The 12,969-nt window shown below is 40.2% G+C and overlaps 1 protein-coding gene across 1 annotated transcript in view; it reads right to left on the bottom strand.

Annotated features, from left to right (window-relative positions):
• Positions 1–2,356: 2,356 nt before the first annotated feature.
• marco (macrophage receptor with collagenous structure) overlaps positions 2,357–12,969 on the bottom strand; it is a gene marked incomplete at its 3' end in the record, with an annotated part of 14,541 nt that continues 3,928 nt past the window's right edge. Inside the window, 5 exon segments of the mRNA XM_005943397.2 lie at positions 2,357–2,428; positions 7,001–7,063; positions 8,799–8,916; positions 11,705–11,859; positions 12,759–12,857. Of these exon segments, the coding sequence (XP_005943459.2) occupies positions 2,357–2,428; positions 7,001–7,063; positions 8,799–8,916; positions 11,705–11,859; positions 12,759–12,857 (507 nt within the window).

Genomic DNA, 12,969 nt, shown 5'->3' with positions numbered 1-12,969 from the left:
CCCTTTGATCAGCAGTAACACACACACACACACACACACACACACACACATACACAGGCAAGGTACTCTTTGTGTGCATGTAGACGTCATATGTTAATGAACCTATGCATATTCCTGTAACCTCAATAAAAGAACAGTGGTACGGGAGAACGGACGAGAGCAACTGGGGTCAAGCGAAGGAACGGCGCTCTGTCCGGTTTTCTCCCGTGCACGAGTAACATGAAGAACTTTGCCTACTTGTGTCTTGCTTTGCACTGTAATTATATTGTCTTCAACGTTCCAGCGGATGGGTTCAAGCTACAAACCTATCACCAGGTTCCTTTTATCCCAACTGCAACCCGTCTCCTTAATGGCAAATAACTGTCTTGTGGCTTTTTATCATTGTTTTGTTTATTCTTATTGCTTCCCCTTGTGGGACAATAAAGTATTGAATTGAATATGTCTAATTAACATGCTGAATGAGATATGCAGTTTGAGTAATAAAAATAATTCTAATGTCTAGACTTTGTGTGTGTGTAGACATGCTGTTGCTCTCCTTGTGTCTCATCGTTTGCCTCCCTGTGTCATGGTCCTGGGTCATTTTGACCCAGTGTTCTTAGTTTTCCTGTGGTTTTGTATTTTGTTCCTTATGTTCATTGGATTGTTTGGTTTGGTATTTGGATCCCCCTTTGTCCATGCTGTTATTGTGGTGTTTGTTCTGGTACCATGTTCCCGTCCTTTGTGTTCTGTGTTCTCCTCATCCCCTCGTGTATTCATCCTTGTTCTCTGCCTCTCTCTCTGTGCCCATCTCTGTGTACTGTGTTGTGTTCAAGGTCCACATCTTGGTGTCAGTATTTTCAGGTTCGTGTCCTCCCCGCTCTGTCACGAGTAATTGTCCTCAGCTGCGTTCCCCGTGTGTTCCCACTTCCCTCATTACCTTCTGTGTATTTATGTCAAAGTGTTCCTTTGTTCCGTGTTGCGTCGTCCCTCTAGCTTGTGTGCATTTACCGTGTCTTCCCAGCGCCTCAGCTTTAGTTGCTCCCAGTATATTTTTTGTATGACTTCTTATGTTCCTGTTAATAAAGACCTGCCTTTGAGTTCATCCCCGTGTGTCTAGAGCCGTGCATTTTGGGTCCTCTCTTGCCCTCACACAGCCGCCGCATGACACCCTGCTTGTTTATCTCCATTGCTGTATCCAGCTGTATGTCTTAAGTCTCAGTGTTTCCTGTTCATTCTCTCGTCCTGTGTTCAGTGTGCTAAGTTTTGCTTCCCCTGTCTCATCACATCTTGTTCACTCCAGCTGTTTCCACTTCCCCTCGTCATCCCTCAGCGTATTTATTGTCTCTCCCTCAGTCTGTAAATCTTCTGTCCTCCCTCGTGTCTCCATGTCCTCTCATTCTTTCCATGTGTTTCAGGTATTTTGTATTTAGTTTTTTTAAGGTTGGCTCTTCGTTTAATTTTGTTTCTCTGTTTTGTTCTTGTTCATTATCAGCCACAATAAACGGCTCTTTTTTTCCAGAAGCTCAAACATACATTTGTGCTTCTGAACTGGCTAAATACAAGACTGTGCATGAGGATTATGTACTGTATATGAAACTACTTTTTGAAAGACTCCCTCAGACTATTCATTTATTCATGACCTGCATTCTCTGAGACTGTTTTTGTGCTCAAAGATGAATTCTCATGCTTCTCATTCAGAAAGGGTTTATGAAGCAGCACAGCCTGAAACGATCATTGGTGTAAGTCAGTCAGTTCAGGCAGAGATGGGTTGTGCACCCACACCTGCTCCTAGGGTGGCCAAGGTCCCCCCATTCCCTGCAGCTGTACCAGTTTCTCGGGGGACACTGGCTAGGACCCAGCTGGCACCAGCTCCTGCTCCGAGGGCAGCTGGGCTCCTGCTTACCCCTGCACCCATACCAGTGCCTCAGGTTTGGGAGGCTGGGGCTCAGCCAATCGCGTTTCCTGGTCTCAAATCAGTTAGGGCCCTGCTGGTTTCCGCTCCAGTACCTGGTTCTCAGGTAGGGACAGCGGGTGCCAGATCATTGCTTATGCCACTCCAAGGTAAGGGCAGCCATGACCCAGCCTGCTCCTGCATCCGTTCCTACTCCTTGGGTGGGAGTGTCTGGTGTCTGGTCTGCCCCGGCACCCATTCTCATTCCCAAGGTGCTAAAATATTGTCGCCAACAGTACTGAATGTTGCACTGGGGTCGTGCTTTGATCTGTGAGATGATATCTCCAGTCTCCCCAGTACAGAAGCTGGTTGTAAAGGATGCACTGAAGCAACTTTGATAAGATTTCAGAGAATGTGAGCAGCTCTTACTATAGCTGCCACAGGGTGGACTGTATAGGCATATTAAACTCTACCATTTTCCAGTACCTGGCTCTCCTTGTTCTCCTTTGTCTCCTCTTTCACCCTTTGGTCCTGGAAGGCCGTTATCTCCATGGTCTCCTGGAAAGAAACATACCGGTATGTGATGGATTATAATATCTGATGATGCAAGCATGCAGAAAAAAGCACACACGGCCAGTGCAGTTAGAAGATGACCACAAGACAAACCAATTTTATTACCGACTTTTACTCATATTTTACATCATATTTTTATAAAATGCATAAAATTTTGATTATAAAAAAGAAAGTGAAAATGTAAAGAACATTGCATTTCTACACAGGACTTGTATTGTTGTTGTAGAAGTTGTGATTAGTTGGAATATCTTATTAATTCTTTCTATTGTGAACTATTTTTAGTGTTGTTTTTCTATATTATTTATTATATTTACATACCAATATGCTATAAGCTATTCTATAAAAAAATATAATAAAATTCAGTTTTTTGAAAAATAAAAATACAAACTTGTTCCCTAAAAAAGTAATTTCATTTTCTAATTTTGGCACATTTTATATCAACGTAAAAGTAGAAAACTCTATTTCCTAAATAATCAAGTTGTTTCCACAACATATGATGATAGTTTGCAAAATCCATGAACTGCCAAAGTTAATGACTTAATAATCTTTCAAATACTTAAATTTAACGTCTATTTCTATTTTTGTTGACTGTATTACGGAAGAAACTTGTGCCGTAGAAGCTAAGCATTTTTGCCATGTTAGATTACAAAATCAAGAGGTTTTGGATTTCCATTGATTTCTGCAGAAAGACAACTTCCAAGGACTTGGCTGGATTACATCAACACAGAACAGAAATACTTTTCTTCAGCCTGAATTCTGCCCCTTCTCTCCTCAACCTCTCTCCTCTCAAAATCAGCATTAGCTGAGTTGTGGACATTCTATTTTTCACCTTGTGAAACTGTAAAGGTAAAAGCCTGTTTATTATTGACATCAAATCACTCAGATGTCATATTAAAAATGAACAGATCCTCGGTAGTTTTTCAGGCTTAGTCAGAGGCCAACCTGGCAACCAAATCTTCAGAGGATGCATGATCGACATCTGGAGGACTGCGAAGCTGTTAGCGCTTGATCACAAGAGATTTCAAACCACAGGAAAGTCACTGGGGTTATTAGAGGCAAGTAAACACACAGCACGTGCATGCTATTGCTGTTTACTGTGGCTTAACCTGTCAAGGACAAAAATGTAAATAAAATTCAAGCCTTGAAATCATAGCTCTCCTACTTTTTCTACAGTATGGAGTGACAGGTTGGTGAGTAGCACTGTTGCCTCAGAGCAAGAGTTCGAATCCACCAATTGGGCTTTCTGTGCATGTTTGCATGTTGTCCCTGCGTTTGTGGCCCTTTAGGTACATGCAGTTAGTAGGGTTAGGGTAATGATGCTAAATGGTCCATAGGTGTGAATGGTTGTCTGTGGTCTCCTTGCTAAAATAAAGCAATTGAATCACGTGGAAATTCATTGCATGATCATTTTTTTATGTTCATTCAAAGGTTGTTTTTTTTTTCTTGAGTGTAGGATCAGAGACTCTGGCCTTTTAAACAGAGAGCAGGTTCCAGACCTTCCTGACACAGGGGTGCCTGATTGAGATCCACAAAAGCACATCAGCTAATGGGGCCAAAATGTCAGTAACGATGTACTTTGTATGTTATTATCACAACTTTCTTTCTCCAGATTTGACCAATCTCAGAAATTCAATTCAATTTTATTTATATAGCGCCAAATCACAACAAAAGTCGCCTCAAGGCGCTTCATAGATACAGAGAAAAACCCAACAATCATATGACCCCCTATGAGCAAGCACTTTGGCGACAGTGGGAAGGAAAAACTCCCTTTTAACAGGAAGAAACCTCCAGAAGAACCTGGCTCAGGGAGGGGCGGGGCCATCTGCTGTGACCGGTTGGGGTGAGAGAAGGAAGACAGGATAAAGACCTGCTGTGGAAGAGAGACAGAGGTTAATAACAGATATGATTCAATGCAGAGAGGTCTGTTAACACATAGTGAGTGAGAAAGGTGACTGGAAAGGAAAAACTCAATGCATCATGGGAATCCCCCGGCAGCCTACATCTATTGCAGCATAACTAAGGGAGGATTCAGGGTCACCTGGTCCAGCCCTAACTATATGCTTTAGCAAAAAGGAAAGTTTGAAGGCTAATCTTGAAAGTAGAGATAGTGTCTGTCTCCTGAATCCAAACTGGAAGCTGGTTCCACAGAAGAGGGGCCTGAAAACTGAAGGCTCTGCCTCCCATTCTACTTTTAAATACTCTAGGAACAACAAGTAGGCCTGCAGAGCGAGAGCGAAGTGCTCTAATAGGGTGATATGGTACTACAAGGTCATTAAGATAAGATGGGGCCTGATTATTTAAGACCTTGTATGTGAGGAGCAGGATTTTGAATTCAATTCTGGATTTAACAGGAAGCCAAAACAGGAGAAATCTGCTCTCTCTTTCTAGTCCCTGTCAGGACTCTTGCTGCAGCATTTTGGATTAGCTGAAGGCTTTTCAGGGAGTGTTTAGGACTTCCTGATAATAATGAATTACAGTAGTCCAGCCTGGAAGTAATAAATGCATGAACTAGTTTTTCAGCGTCACTCTGAGACAGGATATTTCTAATTTTAGAGATGTTGCACAAATGGAAGAAAGCAGTCTTACATATTTGTTTAATATGAACACGGGGGAAGATTTCATCAAGATGTAAAAGTAATAGAAACCAATATATGAGCACAGGGCTGGACTGGCATACTGGGCATTTGCCTGGGGGGCCAATGAGTCAAAGTAATGTTTTTTCTTTGCCAACGTAATTATATCGAATATATAATTATAATATACATGATCTTTAATTGGACTTTAAATCTGAATTTAGTGGAAAAATAGATAAAGACCTGTCCAAAGTTTCCAGTAGCAAAAACAAAATTTAAAAAAAGAATCTTTTTAAAGCCAGTGTTACATGTACTTAACCACATTTTAAGAAGTGATGTAGGCTAATACATCGCGCCACAATCTAAACAAACTGACATCTATCAGCCAGGAAATGGTTACAAAACTATTCCTAAGGTTTTAGGACAGCAAATCATGTTAGACATTTTTCACAAAAACAACAAAATGAAGGTGATGGACTGGCCCAGTGCAGACTTAAATATAATTGAGGTGCTTTGGCATGACCATAAACAGGCTGTTCATACTTAAAAACCTTCAAATGCTGCTGAATTAAAACAATAGAGTGCACCAGAATTCTTCCACCATGATGTGAAAGATTATGACAAATGATTGATTGGAGTTCTTGCTGCTAACTCATAACCAGGTAATCTTTTCAGGAGACAATTACATTTTGATATAGGTCCCGGTAGGTTTAGATATCTTTTTTCCCAATAAATGAAATTGCAATTTAAAACCTGCATTTCCTGTTCACTCAGGTTTTCTTTGTCTAAAATGATGTGATGATTTGAAACATCGGAAACAAGTGAGTGCAACAGAAATACAAAAAGCTAAGAAATCAGGGAGCTGTCAAATACTTTGTCACCGCACAGAACGTGACTATTTTAGGTGACGGAACTTGTTTTTCATTCATCTCTGTGGACCTCTGAAGCACTTCAATAACAGGTAAATCTTGGGTATAAGTGCACTACACTTAAAACACTTCTTTTTACAGCACTCACTTTACATCCTTTTTAATCATCCTTAATAAGATTCACTAATTAAAATTTTCAGTGCAGTAAAAAAGAAACATATTGACGCTTTAACCCCACAACTGGTCACAGCAGCTGCCTGACAAGGCTTCATCTTCTCTCTGTACACCGATGCAAACTGTTTCTTCATCTTTTATCTTTCTCTAATATTCTACAGTCTTTACATAATGAAATGCACTGAGATAACGGCAATGAATTAAGAAAAAAAAATGAATTAAATTGATGATTAACTGAGAATTATTATGTGAGGACTCGGGAAAATGAAGATGTTAGTGAATCAACAATCTGTCCTTAGTGTCCTTGTCTAGAGCCGAGTGTTTCACAGACAAATCAACCAACAAATAACCACAAAAAACCAACTAAATGTAATTATCATAAAATATAAGTTTGATCAAAGACTTTTTTTAGGAGAGAGCTTGAGGGCACGCAGAGTTTTATCTATTGGGAAATATATGCATTAGAGCTGGTTAATTTGTCAGTGTGAGTAAAAGTCCAGCCCTGATAGAGATTTCATGCAGGAAATGTCAGTGCACTACATTGTGAAGCTATGTGAAATAACGGCTGCAGCTCATTCATCAACCAGGTCTCATCATCCATCTGACAGGAGATGATGCGTCATCAATGCTGGGATCATTGCCAGAGCAGCAGCTGAAAGCTAATGTATTCTGCTCCACACGACCCCACAGCATCTTCTAATGAATGAAGTTTTTACAGTTGAAACTTTTCTTGTTCTTTACCAAAGCAGGTTTTAGACTAAACACTGTAAAAATAAATACAGATGTGACGCTGCTTTTCTGAATGATTCTGTCATCAGCTCGTTCCATTTGGCCTTGGCTGCTGCTTTAAACTTACTGAATATGACATTTCACATTGGCAGATTTATGTCACATTGTTAATATAAATACATCAATTACAGCTTCTGTAACTTTGACCTCACCTTTGCTGCCTTTTTCTCCTCGGTTACCTGGATGTCCATTGGTGCCTGGAGGACCTGGGGGTCCTGAGAACACATACGTAAATACATTGCTAGTATTTTATTACACTATGTGTTATGATGCATCTGATTACACCTGAGGTATTGTTCCGGCATTATTACTGTTGTTCCGGGACAATCAGTCACATTGATTAGTTTCAAGCTTGTTCTGTTGTCAAAGCTTTGCAACTTAGGAAACATTCATCCTATTTTTTCATTCCTCCTTTGCAAAGTGTACTATAAATGCTCTATAGGCCAGCATCAACACCACATATGAGCTGGTAGAGGGAGGCATGGGGTCTGGGACTGGCGTTCCAGCCAGGGCTGGTGGGCTGCTCTGCTGCTGCATGGACCAGGGCTGTGTGGTTGTCTCTACCCCATTTTATGGGTCTGTGAGTGGATTGCCCCTCTGGAGGCATTGGTGTCTGGACTTAGGAGTATAATGTGTGTATGGGGAGTGTGAGTGTGTGTGTACTGCATTCATCTCTGAGTGTCTCCATGTTGGGCAAGTGTGAGAGTGTTTATATGTGTGCATGAGGATGGGCATGTATGCTTGTGTCTGTGTGTGCCTGTTTTCCTATGTCTACGTGTCAGGTTAGGTCTTAGCATCCAACTTTTTTAGAACATCTCAGGCTCCCCCAGGTGTGGGGGCTTATTTCTCCACGCCACAGTCCCTGCCAGTAGCTGGTGTCCCCACCTGGCAGAGCATTGATGGTTCTGGATGTCAGAGGCTGAGTATTCAGTTGTGTACTGGTTCACTTTCAGCGGCTGCTTGGCAGGACCTGGCCCCCCTGACTCTGTCGGGCCCCTGCTGGAGTGTGGGGGGCCCTTGGGTCTCGGTTCGCTGGGCCTGGACCTCAGTCTGCTCTGGCACAGCCAGCTGTCAGCGGAGCATGGAGGCTTGTCACCACGACCCCGTTGGACTTCTGCACTGTGGTTGCTGGGTGAGCCCCCGCTCCAGGGCTCATCTCTGGGTAGGGGCTACCATTGCCCCTGCTCTGGTCCTCCTGGGGCTCTAATGCTTTGGAGGGCATATGGATGTCTGGGGCCCGGGGCTCCTCCGTGCCTCCTCCTGGTTGTGCAGGGTGACCTCACCAGCCGCAGGTGGAGGATGAGGCGAGCGAGAGACCTCACAGCCCAGAGAGTGTCTGTCTCACTCATCCAAACTGGCAGCTGGTCCATAATACAGGGGTCTGATAGCTGAAGGCTCTGCCTTCTATTCTACTTTTAGAAAGTTACTATAAATTCTTATGGCGTGGCCTCGTTATTCATTTTGCATGTGAAGATGAAGACTTTAAATTCAAGTCCAAATTAAAGAGAGAAATATTGTCTCTCTTTCTAGTTCCAGTTAATACTCTTGCTGTAGCATTCAGGATCAACTGAAGGCTTTTCAGGAGCTTTTACAGTGATAATTATCTATCACAATAGAAGCACTAGCTGTGTGGCATCACTCTGAGACCAGATGTTTCTAATTTTACCAAACAAATGAAGGCAACCCTACATATTTGTTTAATGTGCATGCTAAAGGATAAATCTTGGTTAGAAATTCCTCATTAAATTCCTCACAGTCTTAGCTACGTAGTGCAATCTAAAGTAAATTCTTGGTTAAACACCACATTTCTAAAACTTGTAGGGCAGAGTACAATAACCTCAGTGTTGTCTAAACAACAATGATGTGGATCTAAAGCTTGAAATCAGAAAATGCTCTTTGTGATAGTTGTTGCTTTACCCTGTTGTTGTGTACATAAACACATGCACAGACCTGGCTTCAAGCTGATGACTGTTAGTTTGCCTTCCAGGTTATGGGTGGTGGTGTTGAGCAGGCTCAGGTCGGTCTTCAGTTTGTCCAGCTGACCTTCCTCGCCACACAGGCCTTTAATCTGGTAAAATATGTGACTGTGATGTTAAAGTGTAAAAACATGGAAACACTTTTTTAAAGGAATTATTATAGATGAATACGTTTTGTGTATAAGGTACTCCTGCTCAGATTAGTGCTCAGGGATTTTAAAAGGCTGACACGTATTGTTGTTGAATTTGTGTTCAATTCATGCACAAACACAAAGCGATTGGAGTACACTTATTTACAAATGCATTCATCCAAACCTAAAGAAATACAAATCAGTACTCAGCTCCAGATTGGGGAAAACTATGGTTGCACATCCACATATTATATTTTAACTAATCTCTGTATGATCTGAATATTGATATAGTCCAGGTAATGTGGAATAACACTGAGATTAATGTTAGCTTTATTTTGATGAGCACACCATCCATCAATCACCTGCAAAGACAGACTGTGAAAGAAGGAATGGGGGGCAAACGTTCCAAAGACAGAAGTGTAAGACACAAAGTGTAGTGGTACAGGCCAGCTACACAGAAAGTACACCTGTAGTGTGTAAATGCAAGAAAGTAAAAAGCATCTTTTTGGAGGATGTTTTTGTGTAAAGCTGACTAAGCCTTGTGCAATGTTAAGGCAATATTAAAATATTAGTAGATAGAGGTATTTTTTATTTTCCTGTATTCCTATTTTCTGTTGCCTACGTTGTGGGATTCAACAGATGGGGGAACCCTAAAGACAGCTGGAATGGCTCAGTGTGGAGAAACGAATCACAACTCACAAGAATTCCTAGAATACATCTGTGGGACCAGTAGATTTTCTTGATGTACAAGCTGTGATAAGCTGATCTGGGCTACTGCTGCTTTTAGGTTTACTGCTCTTTGTGGATTTACACAACTCAATTCACCAAGATGTCAGCAGATGTTTGATGATTTGCCACGACTGATCACAGTTTTAAAAATGTGCTCCACTTTCTTTCCCACCTTAACTATATTGACCATATTATGTGTTGTCATCCATGTATAAATTTTGCCATGATGGAGGGTCCTCTACACTCCAGTGCAGAGAATAACACGTATGTATTCATATGTGTTATTGTTTTAAACTTAATTCTTAACATTTTGTGTTTAAGTGTTTCCAGTTCATTACAGACTTCCTGGTGCTTTTTTTAATCAGGTATCATGACCATAGTGTTAAATTCCTGCTTATTACACAGAAACCGCCACAGGTGTTTCCAGGTCGTCATTACGATTCTTTAAGTGTGCTTTAAAAGGTTATTACATAGTTATAAATGTGTTATTAGATAGAAACAAGTGGTTTTGCATCTGTTTCCTTCTTATTACATGGAAACTACCTGAGATATTTCCAGGTAATAACCACACTTCTTTAAGTTAGCTTTAACAGGTTATTAATGTGTTATTAAATGGAAACAGGCGGTTTGGCATTTTGTTTCCTGCTTTTTATATAGAAACTACCACTGGTAATTCAGTGGTAATAACTTAGAAATTACCACATTATTACACTCTTATTTTGTCCTTGCTACCCTACTATTAATGCTTTATTACCTAGCTCTATTTCCACATTATTACACCCAATTTTTGGGTTTCTTATTATCCTATTACATAAATTTCAGGGTAATAACACTCAACTGTAACCATTGTTGCTACCTCGATATTACTTGGATATTACATGGTTATTACTTTGGATATTAAAACTTAGAAATACTACATTATTACCCTCTTGTTTCCCCCTTGTTACCCTACTGTTACCCCTTTATTACCGAGCTGTATTATAATATAAATATAATCTAAGCTTTTGAACCGCTCATCTCAGAGAAGAGAAAGGAACAAACAACTTATCACCTGATGTCCAGCCATATCTTACCATCTATCTATGTGGCTTTTCCACATACGTGATTCAAAAGAAATGTTGTTTCTTGAATCATGACATCATTATATTTTCTCATTCATTGTATTGGTTATATTCTCATCAGTATTAAGCATAATTAAACTGTCATTAAAATCACATCTGACTTATGGTTCTCTGTTCAACCCTTAGTACCATTTCTCTTTTCCAGAATCTTTCAGAACATAATTTTGGGCTGGCAGCACATTATCTTATCTTTCACATCTCTGCAGCCACACACAGATACTCATCCACGAGGCTACAGCTGGATCATGTCTATGCACACAAAATCCAGACATCTGAATAATTTTCATTACTCAGCTCATGTCTCGGCTAACATATTAATCAGACTTATACTTTGATTTATATCTTTGATTAAGAATAAAGATGACTCACTATAAGCAAAGCACATAGATAAGCTCTGTTATAGAGTTGTTATGACTATGATTCTTGTCGTTGGCTCGCTGTGTGTGTGAGACAGGCGTGTGGAGAGGGGCACGGCTGCCCATCATCATGCATAATTTTGGCTTCTGTCTGGACAAACTGCCATACAGGCCATTTTGAAATACTTTCCGGATGCGCTGTATATTCAGTGATGGACTGCTTCTTAAATAGTACCTTTCTACATAAGCTCAGCACCTAAAACGCTTCCCTCTGTAAGTCTCATTCACCAAATAATACACATTCCCATTGCACCTTTATGTATGCCCAAACTCTTTGTGTCACATTCACACGCTCACATGCCAGTGAGTACATCAACGGCAATTTAGGGATCAACATATTGCCCAAGAACATGGGGCAGCGATTGATCCGCTCTACCAGAGCAACACAGGAAAGATCAAGTCAGCCATGGGTCAATCCTACAAACTTCAATATCCATTGTGTCATTGCCCCCGTGTCACATTATATGTACACGAGAAGAGTACCTGGCTCTCCAGCGTCCATAGGTGGTGTCTCAGGTTCTTGGTTTCTTGACTGTTGTTTTGTATGAGAGTTTGGAAGCTTTCATAACCATGAGAAACATCATTGGACGTTTGCCCCTCTGATCTGGGGCGAGCCAGTGAAGCCTCCAGTGTGAAAACTGTAACCAAGAGAAAATGAACAAATATGTTTCACTATACTTTCTTCCCATGTATGTTAATTATCATAATAATGTCACCCTAACCTTACTAACCTGCTTTACTAAGGTATTAGTAAGTGCTTCATCACTTATAAACCATTACTCCTCATTAAATACAAATATAAAAATTCTTGATTAAGATGCTTATTTATAATTATTTATTTATAACATGGTCATTGTGTCATTTATAAAGTCTAAATAACTGATTAACAAAGTATTTAGATGTCTGCTGTCCAGAGAGATGGAGCAGGGATCGAGAATGAAAAATGATTTGAATAATAAAATTGATTCTAATGTTTGGATTTTGTGTGCATTGAAGTGATGGCAGATTAGTATCTGTGTGTTTCTATCTGTTGTTTTGTAGTGTGCAGATAGAAAAAGGAGATTTTGTGTCAGGAGTAACTGTGCTGGAAGTGTTTGTAGGGTCTACAGTATCGAGTGCTTTGAGACAACTGTTGTTGCGATTTGTTGCTGTATAAATTAAACTAAATTGAACATTGTCACCATGGTGTTTGTTGATATGGTAGCATCACTGAACTTTTAAATAATGTAGTTTATGTCTGTCTTTGCTCATAAGGTATTTCATTCTACAGCGACAGGGGCTGCCTTGCAATGCACCATCAGTTCTAATACTACTCCTCCTACTCCTCCTCCTCTAAACATTTATATCTGTATGCATGAATTACATACTAGGGAGAATAAAATGTGATGGTGGATTAAACACTTTCTGATACCTTAATAATGCTCAATAGTGTGACATTATTTTAAAGTGCTACTCATTAATGTATTTTTTTTAAAGAAAAAAATGGATTGATCTTGATTTCTTTATAGCTGTGAAATGAGATGGTATGCAGCTGTACCTTTATAAAGAAGAAAAGCATTAAGGACTGTCTGCAGGACGAGGTAAATAACTATGATATGAAAACACCGTAGTTTCCTGGGCCTGGATGACTTCAGATCTGAAACACAAACAGGGTTATGTGATCAATCTCTTGGACCAAGATTACTTCTTCAAATTGTCACTTCAGGACACACAAATTCAGCTATTTATTCAGCTATTACAAATATTTG

This window comes from Haplochromis burtoni, unplaced genomic scaffold (genome assembly GCF_018398535.1).
Source record: "Haplochromis burtoni strain Fernald_Lab_line unplaced genomic scaffold, NCSU_Asbu1 Contig_372, whole genome shotgun sequence".
Taxonomy (NCBI): Eukaryota; Metazoa; Chordata; class Actinopteri; order Cichliformes; family Cichlidae; genus Haplochromis; species Haplochromis burtoni.
This window is presented reverse-complemented; position numbering and strand designations above follow the sequence as displayed.